This window comes from Rana temporaria, chromosome 5 (genome assembly GCF_905171775.1).
Source record: "Rana temporaria chromosome 5, aRanTem1.1, whole genome shotgun sequence".
NCBI classification, from domain to species: domain Eukaryota; kingdom Metazoa; phylum Chordata; class Amphibia; order Anura; family Ranidae; genus Rana; species Rana temporaria.
Window position 1 is genome coordinate 333,125,506 of NC_053493.1, and position 20,558 is coordinate 333,146,063.

At 41.9% G+C, this 20,558-nt stretch overlaps 1 protein-coding gene across 1 annotated transcript in view; it reads left to right on the plus strand.

Annotated features, from left to right (window-relative positions):
* Positions 1-12,266, plus strand: part of ADHFE1 (alcohol dehydrogenase iron containing 1) — a 43,338-nt gene extending 31,072 nt beyond the window's left edge. The window contains exons 14-15 of the mRNA XM_040354340.1: positions 4,787-4,944; positions 12,063-12,266. Coding sequence (XP_040210274.1) covers positions 4,787-4,944; positions 12,063-12,146 — 242 coding nt within the window. The 3' untranslated portion in view covers positions 12,147-12,266. The remainder of the gene's footprint in view (positions 1-4,786; positions 4,945-12,062) is intronic.
* Positions 12,267-20,558: the final 8,292 nt, after the last annotated feature.

The window sequence follows — 20,558 nt, forward strand, 5'->3', positions numbered from 1 at the left end:
CGATTCCAGCGGATAGATTTCTTAGCATGCTAAGAAATTTTTATCCGCTGGAAAACAGTCGGCCCGAAAAAAAAATCAGCGGAAAAAGATCCGCTGGGTTGTACACACCAGCGGATCTATCCGCTGGAACTGATCTGCAGATCAATTCCAGCGGATAGATCCTCTTGTGTGTACGGGGCCATAGAGAGGTCCATTGTGGCAAATGTATTTGTTTTTCCTTTAGAAATCACCTACGCTATACTATTCCTACTTGTATACAAGTGAGAGAGTACTGTTAAAGTACTTATCTTCTGCATGCACAATAGAGCATTGAAGTGACACAAACGGATGTCCTTATTCATCCATATACATACACTACTTTTTGTCCCTGTAATCTATTTTTCATGAAATTGTTTTTCTTACTGTGTTTTTCTGCATCATTGAACACCACCACATACTGTACATACCCAAGCCACCTGTACGTTTTGGCTTAAGTAGGCAGGTGTAAGATTAATTTTCATCCAGTTAATCAAATTTCTTGCTGATTCTGGAGATTTTTCCTTACTCAAACACAATGGGAAGTAAGGAAAATCTCTTCACTTCCTGTTTATTGAACAACTGCCAAGTAGAACGGAAGGTGTGGGATATCCCCCAATGGAAATCTTCCCCTCTAAATATAAAGGAAGACTGTAAGAAAAACACATGTTCTAGTAGAGAAGGGAAGATTTGGAACCCCTGTAAGGATTTTCTTACCGTCTTTGTCCCCTCTAGATACATATTCTTGCACTTCTTGACAGATCAGGAAGTGAGGCTAAATTCCCTCAACAGACACTCAGACAGTATTTCAAACTTACAAAAATGCATTTAAAGCAGAGGTTCACCCTAAAACATCTATATACCATTACCATCTAAACCATATACCATTAAATCCAGCATACCTCCGACATGTACAGTATGCTGGTATTTTTTTTTTGGTGTACATACCGTCTTATAGTTTTTCACCTGGCTTCCAGGTTCTCACTACCGCTGGGAGTAGGCGTTCCTATGAAGAGGCGTAGATGATTGACGTGCAGGTAAGAGGCGTCACGCGTTCCGAAAATATCCGAACTGGAACTCGGTCCAATACGGCGCCTGCGCAGTCAGCTCTACACGGCTCCTAGTCTGTGCGCAGGCGCCGTATAGAGCTGAGTCCCAGTTCGGATATTTTCAGAACGTGTGACACGCCTTAGCCGCACGTCAATCATCTACGCCTCTTCATAGTAACGCCTATTCCCCGTGGGAGTGAGAAAAGAAAGAGAACTATAAAACAGTATGTACAGCGGAAAAAAAAAAATACCAGCATACTGTACATGTCGGAGGTATGCTGGATTTAATGGTATATAGATGTTTTTTAGGGTGAACCTCCGCTTTAACTGGGATGCAGGCAGCATTAAAAGCTAACCATCCACTCAGTCCAAAACTAAAAAAGAAAGGTTTGGATGGAGTTGGGCTTTAAACTAGACTTAAGAAGAAGTATGCTATTCCTGACCTCTTTATGGAAATTTTACTTGCCTGGCTGTCACGCTGAACCTCTGGCATCAATGCTTTGGCTCATTCTTACTTTCCTAATCTGGCCCTTATTCTGGGTAAGTGACTCCGATTGTATTAAAGTCAGATCAGTGTTGCCAACTATCAGTATTTTTACTGGCAGCCAGTAAAAAACGGGCACTTTTTCTCCTGCCAGTAAATGCCAGTGACAGGAAAAGGTTGCCACAGTTGTGGCACATTGGTGTGGTGGTTGGGGAAATGTTGTTGCTGGCTAACTGATGAGAGCATTGTTGAGTGGTAGATTCTGGTTGGGTGTTGGGTGTTGGCTGTTCTGGTGGTGAGAGTAAAGGTAGGGGCATGGGAACAGTGGTGAGAATAGGTTGGATTACACTTGCATGCCAGCACTTCTTCCTATGCTTCCTGCCCAATCATTTTATCACAGAAGCAGCAATGAGGGGGGATTATTGGCAGAGAGGACAGGCATAGAAAAAAGAAATTGCTGGCGGGAGTTCCGTTTCACCACCTGGCCAGCAATCCCATTACAACAGTTGGATACTTGCAGAGCTTTAAGAAGAATGCAGATACGAAGTACAGACTTCACTGCTTGGTGCTAGTGAGTGGTTCAGAAAGTATAAAAGCTAAAAGAAGACAGGCAACTAGTATTTTCAGAAAGAGTACAGATGACGGTGGCAGGTTAACTTTAATTTCACCTTTAGGAGGTTTCTTGTGTTTTGAATGAATTAAATGAGCAATTCTCATGTGTAAAGAAGATTTTGCTCTGCCAGTCTCCACCAGGGCAGTAGCTGTGATCTAGCTTCCCACAATAAAAAGCCCTCTATGAATGGATGAGGTGGACCCTTCATTCATTCTCCCGTCCTCTATTTGTAGGGCTCTTTTCGTTGATGGAAGCTATAGTACAGCTTCAATGGATGGAGGAGGGGGGGTGGAAAGGGCAGACTTAGTCCTGATGAGTGCCTATGACCGGTCCAATGATTGTATTGGCCTACACCAGGGTTTGACAAATTTGCTTGGAATCTAGGAGCCAGCTAAAAAAGTTAGGAGCCAGAAAACGCCCCCCGTCCCGACGAGCTTGCGCGCAGAAGCAAACACATACGTGAGCAGCGCCCGTATATATAAACGGTGTTCAAACCACACATGTGAGGTATCACCGCGATTGGTAGAGCGAGAGCAATAATTCTAGCCCTAGACCTCCTCTGTAACTCAAAACATGCAACCTGTAGATTTTTTTAAACGTTGCCTATGAAGATTTTAAAGGGTAAAAGTTTGTCGGCATTCCACGAGCAGACACAATTTTGAAGCGTGACATGTTGGGTATGAATTTACTCGGCGTAACATTATGTTTCATAATATTTAAAAAAATGGGGATAACTTTACTGTTGTCTTATTTTTTAATAAAAAAAGTGTAATTTTTTCCCCAAAAAGTGCGCTTGTAAGACCGCTGCGCAAATACGGCGTGACAGAAAGTATTGCAACGATCGCCATTTTATTCTCTAGGGTGTTAGGATAAAAAATATATATAATGTTTGGGGGTTCTAATTAGAGGGAAGAAGATGGCAGTGAAAATAGTGAAAAATTACATTAGAATTGCTGTTTAACTTGTAATGCTTAACTTGTAATACCAACGGCCACCACCAGATGACGCCAGCTCACATCTGGTGGTAATAACTTGTAATACCAACGGCTCACCACCAGATGGCGCCAGCTCACAAAAAAAATGTTTTTTTGTTTTTTTTTTGCCCACCTTCCAAGCCAAGTCGCCAGGACACTACTTCTAGTCACCATGGCGACCTGGCGCCCGGGATTTGTCGATCCCTGGCCTACACAGCATTGGAAGGTTACTGCTGCAAGTGTATAGGGGGACAGAGGACAAAGTTTAAACAAAGAGAGCACATGGGACACTTCTCATTCAGTGTACTGCCCTTTGTGCTGATTTAAAAAAAAAATATTCCACCAGAGTAAAACCTAAATTATTGCCAACATCCCTATAGTTAGAACAAGAGCAACAAGGTACCCCCCTTGTACAATGGGACTTGTGCAACTCAAGTATTCAACCAAAGTATATTAAAATATAAAGTTTTCTTAATTCCAGAGAGAAAAAAAAATCGGTGCATACATCACCATTGGAACAACATTACAGAACACAATAAAAGGTGACTGGTGTAGAGCTAAATGTTGGAGTGTCAGCCTCCTCTCATTATGCCCCCAAAAAAGAAAAAAAGAAAAAACTCATGCCGCGTACAGACGGTCGTTTTTTGTGATGAAATAAAACGACGTTTTAAATCATGAAAAAAAACGACGTTTTTGAAACTTCATTTTCAAAAACGACGTTACCTACACACCATCGTTTTTTCAAAATGCTCTAGCAAAGCGCGGTTACGTTCAGCACTCTTTTCCATTGAAGCTCACTTCATAACTAGCTTCTGGGCATGCGCGGGTTTAAAAACTTCGTTTTGCCCACACACTATCATTTTAATTGACACAAAAAACGACGTTTTGAAAAACGACACAAAAAATTCAAGCATGTTCGAATTTTTTTTTTTTTTGTCGTTTTTCAGAAGACATAAAACGACGTTTTCCCCACACACGGTCATTTTAAATGACGTTTTTAAAAACAACGTTTTTTTTCATCACAAAAAACGACCGTCTGTACGCGGCATTAAGCTTTGAGGGACTACAAGTGCCTAAATGAACTGGAAGTCAGCAAATTACCCAGATGATATCTAAATCATGTATTTTAAAATAAGGGATTTGTTTACTGAACTTTTTTCACACAACTGTCAACCAGGATTCACATATTTTCTAATTGAATCCCATTGTAAAAATGTTGGAATCCCGTGTGAAAGCTGTATGAGTGATTGGTGAAAGCATTTTACAAATAGACCGCTAAGTTTTTTAGCAAAATGTTATAAACAGTATTTGTCCTCTTCTGCCACCAGATGGCAGCATACACTCATGCTCCTGTAAAAAGGTCCCCCATCCACAGTATATGGTTTATAGAAGGAAATAATGTGGTGTTTATCAAATGAATATTCTCTATGCTTGTGTTTTCTGCAGCATATCACTTACACAAATTAATAGCACAGTATTCTTTTTTTTTTTTAATCATATGTCATCTAAAAGCAGAAACTGTACTTTCCTAAAGGGGTCCACGGATATGAATCTAGTATCAATCCTGGCCTCAGCATTATCCAATCATTTTTGGAGCAAGCTTCCTCCTCATCTTAGTAGCCTACAGTCACATCTTTATATGTTAATTCAGGGGCGGATATCCAGACTGCAAAACTCGAAGACGCCGGACTTATTTTGGCAGACACATTACGGAAATTTCTTTTTGACCTGAATGTCGATGATGGTTTGGCTGCGGTGGGTTACAGTACAGCAGATATTCCCGCGTTAGTGAAAGGAACTTTGCCTCAGGTAAGATTTTCAGTGATACCGATGGAAGATATAAAAATTACACTTTTGGCCCACACTTTACAGACTCACGAGGTTTCCACTTTTGGAGCGAAATTGGAATAATGCCAACTTTATATTTGTTACATGCCCCATTCACATACCGGTAACTTAACTTTCAAATATTTTTATACCACTGCTTAACTTCTTACAGTAAAATCTTATTTAGCTCTCCCCTTCTATGTCATAATAAAGTGTTACTAAATCCTCGAAAGTAAAATCTGTATATGCACTAAAGCATGCTTGTTATACTCACTGTGGAACCTACGGGGTTAATCCTCTGCATTGTGTAAAAAGGCTGTTTGATCCTCCCCTTATTTCACTGTCCCCAATGTATCTGCTGATAGAACAGGGCATTGGGGACAAGCTGCACATGCTCAGTTTGGTGTGTATTGCTACAGTTTTTTTTTCTTGGGAGAGTGCATGTCATCAGCACAGGGCCAATCAGCACTGTTCAGACAGAGGGTCAGGGGTCCTGCAGCCTCATAGGACAATCAGGGGAGAATAAAAACTCCTCCAACAAGCTTTATCCAGACATTGATAGAAGTCACAAAACTGCTATATACTGCTAATGAGAAAAGGTATTTATGTATTTTTACTAAAATAATTGCATTTCCATGTTCTGTGGGAGACCAGATAAAGTGAATGCAGGGTCCTGGGTTTAGTAACACTTTAAGAATGGAACTGGGAGTAATGTTTATCATAATAACCCCTGTCTGTATTGTGCTGGCAGATCTGCATTATCAGTTGTAATAATTGAACACTGTCTGCCCTAACCAAGGCTGCCCATACATGTTACAATCTGACCATACGGACTCTGATTATGCAATCTCCATTAGATCTACCAAAAGTGGTAATACAAGGACCTACCTTAACTATCCAATTAATTTATATGCAGCCAGATAGGGCCTTGCACTATATACTTGTTGGTAGATCTAAAGGAGAATGTAACGTGGTGACCTTAAGGCTTCAACAAAATTGTGGCCGTCAGCACACAGATGCCGACTCCCTGTTGCATGAATGTGAATAAAATGAGTTAAAGATAGCTTCAGCTCCTGTGTTTCCCCTTTTTCAGGGCTTAATCATACAGGCCTCTACGATTAAGCCCTAAAATAGAGCGAAACACATCTGAGGAGTTCTGTACAGGTGAAGAACAGGAGTTGACATTAACATTGTTCTCTTCACCGCTTTATTCAAAAGGCATTAAAGGGCTTGTCCACCACACACAAGAAGTAGATTCCTGATCTAGTAGCTCCATGTATTAAAGTGATTTTACACCCTGAAACAAAACCTTGAAACCTTCCTAATTATATGTTTTATCTATCTATGTCCTTAGTTTTTCACAGAAAGCTTTACTCTAAGGCCCCTTTCACACTGGGGCGTTTTTCGAAAGTTTTTCGAGCGTTTTTCACGCTTTATTCGAGCGTTTTTCAAGCGTTATTCGAGCGAAGCCTCATCTGCAATCCCAATGTGCTGGTAAAGCCCTGCTAAGACCCTAACGTTTTAGGGCGTTTTTGCAGTGCCTCAGTGTGAAAGGGTATGGCGTTTTTACAGCACTTTCAATTCATTTCAATGGAGAGGGGCGTTTTTGGAGCGTTTTTTTCAGCGCTCAAAAGCTGCTCCAAAGATGCTGCTTGCAGGACTCAGTGTGAAAGGGTCCATTGAGATGCATGGAGAGCGTTTTATGAGCATTTTAATAGCGCTTTTTTTAATGCTAAAACGCTGTAAAAACTTTTCCGTGTGAAAGGGGTCTAAAATAAATGACCTCTTGATCTTGCAGTTTGTCTTCTTTTTCCTCGACGGGAATGGAGAAACTTGCCTTGTCGAGTTCCTCGACAGCCTAACAAGGAACTCGACGAGGAAAACGATGTGTTTCGCCAGTCGATTTCCTCGGTCGTGTGTACGAGGCTTAAAGTGGAGGTTCACCCAAAAAGTTAATTTTTAACATTAGATTGAGGCTCATTTTGTGAAGGGGAATCGGGTGTTTTTTTTTAAATCGAAGCAGTACTTACCGTTTTAGAGAGAGATCTTCTCCGCCGCTCCTGGTTATGGGCTGCGGGACTGGGCGTTCCTATTTGATTGACAGGCTTCCGACGGTCGCATACATCGCGTCACGATTTTCCGAAAGTAGCCGAACGTCGGTGTGCAGGCGCCGTATAGAGCCGCACCGACGGTCGGCTTCTTACTACGGTAAGTACTGCTTCGATTTTTAAAAAAACACCCGATTCCCCTTGACAAAATGAGCCTCAATCTAATGTTAAATTTTTTTTTTCGGGTCAACTCCCGCTTTAACACACATTCATACATACTAGGGCCAATTTAGATAGGACTTGCTTTAAATCTATGGCTGTTGATATGCCCTACCTCTACAAGGGGGACAGATATTTGGGTTTAGAACCACTTTAACTGTTAATTATTGTTCAATCATTGAGATGCTGGCCAGAGGTAACGGGGAGCTTTCATCTTTGTTGCAGTGGTGTCAATTACTGGTCTTCAAATAAAACACAAGATCCATTAAAAGCAAACATCATTTTTAAAAATGAATACTTACTGTGAATAAAGCTAGTAGTCCCTTCACAAATCTTGGTGCTTCAGAGACTCCATTGGTCTAGGATGGATGTCCACCAAAAACCTAGCATCAACTGTGTTCTATTGCATTTTTTTTTTATTTATTAATGGCATTTATAAAGCCAAAAAGCGCCGCTAAAACAGCGGTAAAGCGCAGCTAAAACTAGTGGCACTTTACCGCTAATGGACCTGCTGCCCCAGTGTGAAAGTGGTCTAAATGCACAAATTCCCCTAACCTTTACAGATACGGAAGCTGCCATATTAGCTTCTGTTTGATCTGCACATGTGATCAGTTATGACACCAGCCATTTACTGGCTTGACAGTTCAATTGAGAGAGCATGCAACTGTGACAGTTATCATTCAAGGCATGCCTTAAATATAACTGTTTTGGGAAACAGGTAAATCGGTGGGTTTAGTTCTTTTTTAATAATCATAATAGAAAAGTGCTGAAAGGCTGCCATAGCCATAGCCATTAACATGCAGTAAAGCAGAGGACTGCTAAGTGACAAGCTGAACAGTATACACTATAATACACATCAGTATTGTTGGGTGGCCCGAGTACAAAAGCAGAGTAGTAAACAACCTTTCTTTCCAAGAGTAACTAGTAGTAATGGATAATGTGTAAAAGTTAGACATCTTAATTCAGCCAATGAAACGTGCAGCCATCAGCAGGAGGGCCATGGTAGAACCAGCAAAGTCTTTGTGATTAACTCGTGTTTCTTTGGGAAGGAAACAGCTGTCTTTATGCTTGTCTGCTGTTCTAATTGGATACCCAGTGATTTGCATGTCCTAAAATACTGACAAGCTTTACAGCACATCTGTTCCAAGTAGTTGGTGTCTAATTGCCTGCCTGGTAGCACTAGCCACATGTCATTATGTATATGTGGTAAGACGCAGATGTATGCAGCAGTGAGACTATAAGATTTTCTTCCTTGGAATATGCTTTAGAGGTATCACAAAGTTCTGCAAGTAAATGACTTAAAGCAATTATAAACCCAAAAACAACATATAAATATGTTGCAACTTACCAGTACTTGTATGTGGTGGCTGCAATACTTTTTTGCATTACTTTTTTTTTTTTCCAAATAAATCCAAGTTTATTAAAATGTAGAAAAATGGTGTACCAACATTTGTAACAATAGGTCAACATTCCCCATATAGTCAATGGCAAAAACAGTTACATGTATTCATAGCGACTACATTCCCTTCCGTAGGTGTACCCCCTGGCATAAATAAACAGGAATAAGCACATCCCCGACCATGTATAACATAAACCGAAACATTTTGATCGACAGTACCACCCATTAGGTCCCACGTGACTCCCACCCATTCAATCCCCCTCTAACTCTCACCGAGGGTCTGCACCTTTACTCTCAGACAGTACACGTTTCCCCATCTTCCAGCCACCTGTCCCATACATTGGAACATTTTTGTGGTCTCCCTCTATGCGTATAAATCATTTTCCTGTATGGGAGAATAGCATTCACCTCCCTCTTCCAGTCCCTCAGTGTCGGTGCCACAGGTTGCATCCATACTTTCGCCACTGCCTTCCTAGCCAGGAATAACGTTTCACACAGAAAGATTGCTTGATATTTTTCTATATCTACATCAGGCAGCAGTCCCAGCAGACACAACTTTGGGTCCATGCCCACCGGGGTTCCCATATTATCATGAAGGAATTGTGTCACCTGCAGCCAGTAAGCCTGTATATCCGAGCAGTGCCATAACATGTGATAGAACGAGCCCTCTTCAGCTGCACACATAGGACACAAAGGGCTCCTTGTGGTTTGAAATTTAGCCATTCTCTGCGGTGTAATATATGCTTGGTGTAATATGTACAACTGGGTTAGCCTGTCTGATAGCTTAGGGGACGCAGCCTTAACCCCCTCCAGTATCTCATCCCACTCAGTGCCATCTATGGGGCCAAGATCTCTCTCCCATTTTTGTTTGGCTACCTGCGCTATCTTGCTGGTCCTACGCCTCCTGATAACATAGTAACAATTGGACGTGAGTCCAGCCGACTCCTTCCCAAATATCACATCCAACACCTGTGGGGCGCTCACCTCTATACCGTCCGTGCCCAGCTGGGCTCTGAGGGCATGCCTGAGCTGCAAATATCTAAAGTGGAGCTGTGGTGGGAGGGAGAACTCCTCCCTAAGTCTGATGTACGGCTTCAGGTCCGTTGTTGACATGACCTGAGACAAATATAGTATCCCGTATGATGCCCATACCCCCGGATCAGGTACTGTATCTAGCTCAGGCAGGGAACTATTTTTCCATAGCAGGGTGTGTGAATGCATGTGGCTCCTGCCTTGTTTTTTAAGGCCAACATCCCACACTTTTTGGTGGTGCGACAGCATGTCCGCCCCGAATCTAGCAGTCTTGCATCCTCCAAGCCCTCTCCTTAAGATTGCCTGCACGGGAGTGTGGAAAGGGCTATCCGGCTTATTACAAACTAGTGATCTATACCTCTGCAATTCAGACGTATTAAAATAGTAGAAGTTGTGATGCTATATAATAATCCTGTATTTGCATTACTTTTTTTAATTATTTTTCCTTTGTTTCTGGTAGTAACCCCAGATGAACATACACTTCCTGTACTGGGTTGACAACGCTTGCTCACTGTACTGTATGTATGGAGGAGCAAAGATGTCACCCAAGGTGTAGAGGGAGGTGTACTTCTGACCAATTCTGTAAATAGTTTTTAGAAAAGGCCTGGATCCTTTACTAAATGCACAAAATCTAACTGGATACCAAAATATATATTTATTTATTTATTTAATATAAGTAATAACACCAAGTCTAGTTGATCCAGAAAATATCTGATTGCCTCCTAAGAAATCAGGAGCAAATTATCCCCCCCCCCCCCCATTGGATCAAAATTGGATCATATTTAATTTGGGGGGGGGGCAATTGCCTGTGGGTTGCCTTTCTCAGCACTGACTGCTGACAGTAATACATTATTTTGCATTATTATTTACCAGAATAATGTCCTGCCTGCCAGTGTCATCCTGACAGCATCTCAGTGTTGCTGCCCCTGATCGGCATGTCAAGTTTCTCTAGTAGAATGATGTACTACTTTCTTACCTTTGGTGGATATGCCAAGACAAATTCCGAGCAAAGTTGGGATACATCTTGTCGTATTCTTCTAGAGTCGAATCTAAATGTAAAGTTAGTGTGACACTCTGACTAGTAGATTGACCGGAGTAAGAAGGGAGATGGCACAAGACAGTTGGCCTTGGGAGCAGTAAACTTAAATTTGGCCTGAAGACCTTTCATAAAGTCCCTTCCTTATCCTCATTTTGTAATATTAGGAGGAATTACCAAGAATAGACTATAGCAGTGATGGTGATCCTTGGCACCCCAGATGTTTTGGAACTACATTTCCCATGATGCTCAACTATACTGCAGAGTGCATGAGCATCATGGGAAATGTAGTTCCAAAACATCTGGGGTGCCAAGGTTCGCCATCACTGGACTATAGCATCCCTATGTAGAAGCAGACTACATGTCCCTATAACTGGTCATAGAAGAGACAAAAGCAGGAAATCTCATACTTTCTGTCCTGTCACCATTGTCCAATATACATATAGGGGCAGATCCACAAAGAAATTACGCCGGCGTATCTATTGATACGCCGGCGTAATTTCAAAGTTCCCGCATCGTATCTTTGTTTTGTATCCACAAAACAAGATACGACGGAATGAGGGATCGACCCGACAGGCGTACGTCTTACTACACCGTCGGATCGTAGGTGTATATTTACGTGGCGTTTCCGTCAAATTCCGCATCAAGTATGCAGATTAGCTAGATACAGCGATCCACGAACGTACGTCCGGCCGGCGCATTTTTTTTACGTCGTTTTCTTTCGGCTTTTTCCGGCGTATAGTTATAGCTGCTATATGGTGGCGTACTCAATGTTAAGTATGGCCGTCGTTCCCGCGTTGAAATTTGAATTTTTTACGTTGTTTGCGTAAGTCGTTCGCGAATAGGGATTTGCGTAGAATGACGTCACCGTCGTAAGCATTGGCTTGTTCCGGTTTAATTTCGAGCATGCGCACTGGATTACCCCCACGGACGGCGCATGCGCCTTTAAAAAAAAACGTTGTTTACGTCGGGTCACGACGTATTTACATAAACACACCCCCATCACATCGATTTGAATTGCGCGCCCTTACGCCGCCAAAGATACACTACGCCGCCGTAACTTAAAAGTACCGTATGCTTTGCAAATGTTTCATTGCTTATTGTGGTGTTAAATTTTGAAAACGGCAAAGCAACAATGAAATCTATTTTATTTTATTGTCCTGGGTGCTTTTTAACTGTGTCTGTAAGTGCAGCAGGCAAATACATGTATTCATTTATTTTAGTCTGACTAAAGTCCTGGAATATTGTCATATTTCCTTTTTGGTCACAGTTTTCTCCTGTTTGCCAAAAAACAGAACCTAGCAACCTTATAAAATAACACATAAATAAGCCTCTGAAGTCATGTACATTCTTTACTGTATTTCAGGAGCGAGTGACAAAGCTATCCCCTCGATTACACTCTGAAGAAGATCTGTCAAGATTGTTTGAGGCTTCCATGAAGATTTACTAACCGCACTCAATGCATATTGATAATTATAGTTCTGGATAATACCCATTATACAAACTAAATTGTGTACTAGTTTCAAAGATATTACAATACAATTTTAGGCAAATTGTTTGCTGGCTGAGATGTATCTGTTTTGGTTGGGTATGTTACCATTTAAGTTGGGATTAAGTAAACCCTTAAATCGACCTTAAAAAATAATATACCATCAAGACCCATGCCTTTTTAGATTAAAGGAACAAATACCATGGTGGTAATTGCTTTATTACCATACTATCAAGAATGGCAGAATTATATAAAATATCATCCTAAAGGTAACTTGTCACATCACCCTAACATTGACGAACTTAACGTGGTAAGAACAGCTGCCACAAGGTGCCTGCAAGTGCCTTTGCTATTCGTGAAGCCCTCAAATACCGAACACACATTGTTATTGCACACTCAGTTCCAAGCTGGAGACCTGCCACTTCCCCTACTAACCTACAACAAGTGCATGCATACTTTTATTAATATTAAAGATCCATAAAGAAACTTTTTGCACCTGTTTTTACTGTGTATTAAAGTTCGGGTGACCTAAAAGGTGCACTTTAAAAGTGACTCTTTTGCTGTAAATAAACTGTGAATTTAAGCTTTACTTGAAAACACTTTATCTGTACCACCGAATGCCTTCCTAATGATGATATCGCCAACTGAAGTCTTCTTCAGCAACTGACACTTCTGGGAGTATCAATCCCCTGGTTCCCACAGCACTCAAGGATTAATCCTGCCACTCTCTATATTACTACTTGGTCATTGCAGAGTTTGGTGGCACATGCAGCAGGCGAGGTAAGTAGTATTTACTTTGTCCAGGTAAAGCCTTAAAGTGGAGGTTCACCCGAAAAGTAAATTTTTAACCTTAGATTAATGCTCATTTTGTCAAGGGGAATCGGGTAGTTTTTTTTAAATCGAAGCAGTACTTACCTTTTTAGAGAGCGATCTTCTCCGCCACTTCCGGGTATGGGCTGCGGGACTGGGCGTTCCTATTTGATTGACAGGCTTCCGACGGTCGCATCTATCGCGTCACGATTTTCCGAAAGTAGACGAACGTCGGTGCGCAGGCGCCGTATAGAGCCGCACCGACGTTCGGCTACTTTCGGGCTACTCGTGGCGCGATGTATGCGACCGTCGGAAGCCTGTCAATCAAATAGGAACGCCCATACCCGGAAGCGGCAAGGAAGATCGCTCTCTAAAAAGGTAAGTACTGCTTCGATTTAAAAAAAACTACCCGATTCCCCTTGACAAAATGAGCATCAATCTAAGGTTAAAAATTAACGTATCCCATTTACGTTACACCGCCGCAGGTTTACAGGTAAGTGCCTGATTCACAAAGCACTTACCTGTAAACTTGCGGCGGTGTAACGTAAATCCGCTTGGCGCAAGCCCGCCTAATTCAAATGGGGCGGGCACCATTTAAATTAGGCGCGTTCCCAAACGACGTGAAATTTTAAATTTCGACGCTGGAACGATGGCCATACTTAACATTGCTTAGACCACCTAGGAGGCAGCCTTAACTTTACGACGCGTATCGCTACGGAAACGACGTAAATTTAGATCGATGGGCATCGCGGACGTTCGTGAATCGCTGTAACTAGTCATTTGCATATTCTACGCCGACCGCAATGGCCTCGCCACCTAGCGGCCGGCCTAGAATTGCAGCCTAAGATCCGACGATTACACTTGTCGGATCTTAGGGCTATCTATGCGTAACTGATTCTATGAATCAGTCGCATAGATACGACAATCGTATCTCAGAGATACGACGGCGTATCAGGAGATACGCCGTCGTATCTCTTCTCTGAATCTGGCCCACTGTGCCTGTGACAACAAGTTTATTACTAAAATCGGAGTGCATTTGGTATCACTCTACCTATGACAGAAGCCAGTGCTATACAGTAAGCATTGGCTTATGCGGCTCTGCTCCACAGCTCCTTGCTTTCCCTACCGCTGGCTTGATTCAGAACACTGATGCTCTGGCATGGCGGGTAGACAACCGGCAATCTGGGCTTGCCAACCCACCATACCAGTGCAGGAGGTCGCGGGCCACATCAGAGGGCTACTGGTTGGGCACCCCTGTAATAGAGGAAGCTAATTGGATCTAATAAACTTCTATATCACGCCTGTCTAGACTCTTATAATTTAGAGTCTATTCCTCTGGTAAGGAGGCATTTTATATCAATATCGGTGGAGGTGCACTTGGGTGATAAAATCGCACATCAATTATACTAACTGTAACTGGATGTTCATCAAGGAATTCACCTGCATTGTTCAGAACAGTTGTTCACACTTTATGGACACTTGTTTATTCACTATCTATGTTTAGCGCAGCAACATTTGTTTCTTTCTACGCTTACCTTACACAATTTGTATAAATATACACACTTAATAAAAGCATGCATGCTTCTTTACCTGTCATTAAAAATTCAACATTGGATCACAACTGCTTTGCCGAATACACAGGCAATCTCTTAAATTATGCTCTATCATAGGATGCCTGTTTGTGACCAGTAACTGATTGCCGTCTTTGCAATAAATAACAATGCCTGTCACTTACCACCCAGTTTATGGGAACTCTAATTTATGGTGGACGTTCACAAAGTGCTAACATTATTCTTGACCATCATGAGTCCCCACAATTCGGCAGACATTTGTAATGTTATTTGAAACTTGAATTCTGCAGTTGCTGGCCTGTCCTTCTTAAAATAATCTTTGCTTAGCTGTCATGCTGACCCTTTTTTCAATACGTCAAAAATATACTGACCCAGAAAAAGCATACATTAAAGGACTTTCTGACTTTTCCCTGGCTTTCCTGATTTGCATATTTGTTCTGGGTCAGTGAATGCTTTACAGAAAGTGGGGCTGAATAACTGCCAGGCAATTAACATTGTCAGATGGAGATCAGCAATGGCAGGCCCTCTTATACTTTGGCCAAGACACATTACCTATTTTATCCCTAATTATTCAATAACTTTTACTCCAGATACAACTCCCACCTCTGCCTTCAGCTTTAGAAGTTACAATAAACCTTACCCCAGGACAGTTTTTTTCCTGTAGAGCTCTGTAGTTTTGCCTGTTTTTCTGTTCCAGACTGAGCAACTTGAGTGTCTTGTGTCTTCTTTTTGCCATAGTATTTATAAAAAGTAAATATTAGATATGATTTCCACTCACACACCTAAAGCTGAGCATGGCCCCGAGCTTGCAGCATATGCTTGACCAAATGGCTAGTGTCATTTAAGCATATCTTTCATTCCTGTTATTGGGCAATACACCAAAATGGTATCATACACTTTCATGGATTCTTTGTACATTATCCTAAATATTAGCTGTATGTAGTTTAATTATCAATGATTTAAAAAGGTAAATATGATTTTCTAATGTGAAAAAATATAACTTTATTTTACAAAAATAAAATTAACCCTTTGAGAAAATAAAATGTGTATGGAATGTATTTTTTCTCTTCAGCCATGTCGATAGAACATTTGAATATCTATTTTAGTTATGTGTTTGTAGCTGGGTGCTGCTGGCATTATTAGAGGCTCAGAGCCTCTGGCGATGGGGACTGTGGGGCACAGACCTGGCCTTCATATCTGTCTGTGTCCCCTATCAGAGGGACTGATCATAAGAGAGCTGGTGAAAGTCTAACGCTGTGGCTGAGCCAAGCAATGATCTGGTCTTAAGCACTGAGACTTCTGGGTAAACTGACCGGAATTATTGCATACCAGGAGTGGTGAGCAGAACTGCCAAGTTTAATCCCTTGCTACATTCAATTAATGTCAATAGGAACTGATCCCTAGCAGCTCACCAGCCATCTATTGCAGACGGCATTAAACAGACCGTTTCACGTGCACCACCTTCCAGAAGGGCCCCAAAAATAGCCAGCTCACATTGAAGCCCCATACACACTATCAGTTTTCCTGCAGGTTTTCTCTTCAGATTTACCAAAACCATGTAGTGCAACGGCCTGCCTGATTGCATACAAATTGAAACTCTTGAGGTTTGACCTCATATTAGATGGTTTGGTAAACCTGAAGAGAAAACCTGCAGGACAACTGATAGTGTGTATGGGGGCTTGACAGAGACAAGGTACTTTGTAGTCAACTCCAGGGGTACCCTTTTGTCAGGAATGCATACACCCATCCACTATTGGGGTTGTATGTGTAGCGTGCACACAAGGACATTTATTTTTGGGTTAGTTAATGCTGATACTGTTACCCATTGCCATCTTATGGATCAGGGTTCACATTATCTAGTACAGTGTTTTTCAACATTTTTTCATTCCAGGCACCCTTAAGAACTGTGTACAATCTCGGGGCACACCAGTTTGAGGGCTCGTTCACATTAGGAGGTGTGTCCAAGCATGAGCTTTTTTGCGTATTTGCGCACGTCACTATTTTTATTGAGCGTGAACTTACACACATTTGCTAGATGCCATTAAGAAATAATGGCAGGAAGTGAGGATTTCTCAGAAGAAATAAGGACATTTAAAAGCAAAATCAAAGGATGAGGTAAGTGAAGGAGGACTGCACTAAGGTAAAGGAAGCTATTTAGGAAAAAAAATTGTACCTTTACAACCCCTTTAAGTAAAACAGGTGTTAGCAGCCTTCATTATATAACCAGGTGTGTCAGTGGGGACCGAGCAGCTGAAGAAGTCGTGGTAGAACAAAGGACCGATCAAACCAAGCGGCTCCTCCGGGGGTAGCACCACATGGTAATATTGTAAATATAGTATATTAGTCATACGTTTGATGCATTTACTAATTACAAAAAATTTGGCAACTATGCAGTCGTAGATTCCTGAATTCTCAGCATTCTCCGAATGTCCATATTGTAGACAAGAATTATAACTCATTGAATTCTGTAAATAAAGTTACTAGTGATTTCATTCCCTTAGCATTATTTTTCTTCAACACAATTTCAGTTGTATTTCTAGGGAAGAACACAATGAACTTGGTAAACCAAAAGAGGTTATTGATTGGCGGCTAGGTGAAGAAAAAAAAGGAGTGTTTAAGTGCTCTAGCCGGAGCACAGCTTATTGAATCATACCCCATGTGCTTCTCAATAGAGGAGTATAATGCACTTAGAGACCACAGTCACAGAACACAATAACTAGACACATGGAGCTGAATTTTACACTATATTATGTTTCATACAGAATTAATGCAGCCTTCTGCACACAGCATATTAAGGGCACATATTGTCACTCGGATTTAGTGACATCCTAAACCGCTAAGGTGGAACAGTGGGCCCCTTATTAGAACACTTATTGCCATATGTCATTTTTTTTTTTAGAAATGTAAAAATATTTTACTATTTTATTTTAATGCTTTTTCTACTATTTTTGTTAATATAAATGTTAACCTTCGTTACCTGCAATTCAACCTTTATCATTGTAGTGTGAGAAACTTTGCTGGTGCTGGTTGGGATCTTCCCGGCTTGAATTTCCTTCACATCCTTTCCTCCTTTTTGCTTTTTTTTTTTCTACACTTTTTCTCCTCCTATACTCTTCGGCTTTCCTACAGTGGAGGCCCCTGCTTATCTCTCAAAAGTTAGTACACCCCTCACATTTTTGTAAATATTTTATTCTTTTCATGTGACAACAGTGAAGAAATGACACTTTGCTACAATGTAAAGTAGTGAGTGTACAGCTTGTATAACAGTGTAAATTTGCTGTCCCCTCAAAATAAATCAACACACAGCCATTAATGTCTAACCGCTGGCAACAAAAGTTGAGCCCAATAAGCCATTTTCCCTCCCCCGGTGTCATGTGACTCATTAGTGTTACAAGTTCTCAGGTGTGAATGGGGAGCAGGTGTGTTAAATTTGGTGTTATCGCACTCACTCTCTCATACTGGTCACTGGAAGTTGAACATGGCACCTCATGGCAAAGAACTCATACATACACTACATAAAGATGGCCTAGGCTATAATAAGATTGCCTAGACCCTGAAACTGAGCTGCAGCATGGTGGCCAAGATCATACAGAGGTTTAACTGGACAGGTTCCACTCAGAAAAGGCTTCACCATGGTCGACCAAAGAATTTGAGTGCACGTGCTCAGCGTCATATCCAGAGGTTGTCTTTGGAAATTAGAGGTATGAGTGCTGCCAGCATTGCTGTAGAGCAGGGATATGCAATTAGCGGACCTCCAGCTGTTGCCAAACTACAAGTCCCATGAGGCATAGCGAGACTCTGACAGCATCAAGCATGACACCCAGAGGCAGAGGCATGATGGGACTTGTAGTTTGGCAACAGCTGGAGGTCCGCTAATTGCTTATCCCTGCTGTAGAGGTTGAAAGGGTGGGGGGGGGGTCAGCAGGGCTGGACTGGGACAAAAATTTGGCCCTTAACTACATCCAGACTGGCCCACTTTGATAGATCTCTCCCACAGCAGCTGAACAACTCCGGCACCCCCCCCCCCCCCCCCGGCCACCCAAGCCCCCTCTCCCCCTTCACTAGCCACTAGCCGTTTTACTTTATTAGAGTAGAACGGCTGGTACTGGGACAAGATTAGGCAGAAGTGAGAAACTCCTAGGCCGCTGTCACTGAAGCCGGCCCACTGAGCCATCGGCCCACCAGGAAACTCCCTGTAGTCCCAATGGTCAGTCCATCCCTGGGGGTCAGCCTGTCAGTGCTCAGACCATACGCCGCACACTGCATCAAATTGGTCTGCATGGCTGTCGTCCCAGAAGGAAGCCTCTTCTAAAGATGATGCACAAGAAAGCCTGCAAACAGTTTGCTGAAGACAAGTGGACTAAGGACATGGATTACTGGAACCATGTCCTGTGGTCTTATGAGACCAAGATAAACTTATTTGGTTAAGATGGTGTTAAGCGTGTGGCTGCAACCAGGTAAGGAATACAAAGACAGTTTATTGAGGGAACCATGAATGCCAACATGTACTGTGACATGCTGAAGCAGAGCATGATCCCCTCCCTTCAGAGACTGGGCCGGAGGGCAGTATTCCAACATAATGACCCCAAACGTATCTCCAAGACAACCACTGCCTTGCTTAAAGGGTTTGTAAAGGAATTTTTTTTTTATCTTAATAGCTTCCTTTATCTTAATGCAGTGCTGTTTTCATGTCCTCATTGTTAGTTTTTGCTCTCAAGTTGCTGTAATTCTTCTTTGATCTCCACACTTCCTGGTTGTCTGTTTCCTGATAGCCACAGTACTGGGAGCTTTCTCTCTGTGGTCACTAATCAAGAAGGTGTGATTACTGTGTGTCTAAAACCCCACAGCACCAATCAGTTTCTTTTCCAAACCATCACTACCCTGTATTGGCTCTGTGGCTCTGTACATCACAGAAGCAGGAAACAACATGCAAAAACCAAACTAGAAACTGCAGGTACATTATATGATTGATTTTTATCTATTTTTAAACATTTTTAAAAGGAATCAGTTAACTATTATGTCTCTATACCATGTAAACAGTCATTTCAGCAAAAAAAAATGTTTTCCTTTACAACTCCTTTAGGAAGCAGACTTAAACCCTTCTGAGCATCTGTGGGGCATCCTCAAACGGAAGGTGGAGGAGTGCAAGGTCTCTAACATCCACCAGCTCTGTGATGTCGTCATGGACGAGGGTAAGAGGACTCCAGTGGCAACCTGTGAAGCTCTGGTGAACTCCATGCCCAAGAGGGTTAAGGCAGTGCTGGAAAATAATGATGGCCACACAAAATATTGAGACTTTGGGCCCAATTTGGACATTTTCACTTAGGGGTGTACTCACTTTTGTTGCCAGCAGTTTAGACATTAATGTGTGTTGACTTATTTTGAGGACACAGCAAATTGACACTGTTTTACAAGCTGTACACTTTACATTGTAGCAAAGTGTAATTTCTTCAGTGTTGTCACATGAAAAGATATAATAAAATATTTACAAAAATGTGAGGGGTGTACTCACTTTTGTGAGATACTGTTTACAGTTGAACCTCAGATTACGAGCATAATCCGTTCATTAAATTAAACAATTAACAATTAAAAAATTAAACAATTCTGCATATCAAAGGGAGTTTTCCCATTGAAGTCAATGAAAATGAAAATATATTGTTCTGCATTGACTTTAATGATATACAATACCGAATGCAGCCAGAGGTGGGGGGATCCAGAGAGTGCTGAAAACGGCCGAAAAGGCCCAAGGACACTTCAGGTCATTTCCTGCGCCCCCCGTACCTCAGGCCAAATGAGGTACTGCAGGCCAATGTTCGGCTTTTCTTGGCTTCTGTGCCCCCGTACCTCAGGCCAAATTAGGTACGGCAGGCCTATTTAGCTTGAATTCTGCTCGTCTTGTGAGTCACTCGCAAACTGAGTCAGAATTAAAAAAAAAAAGTTGCTCGCAAATCAAAACGCTCTCAAACCAAATTACTCTTAAACCCAGGTTCCA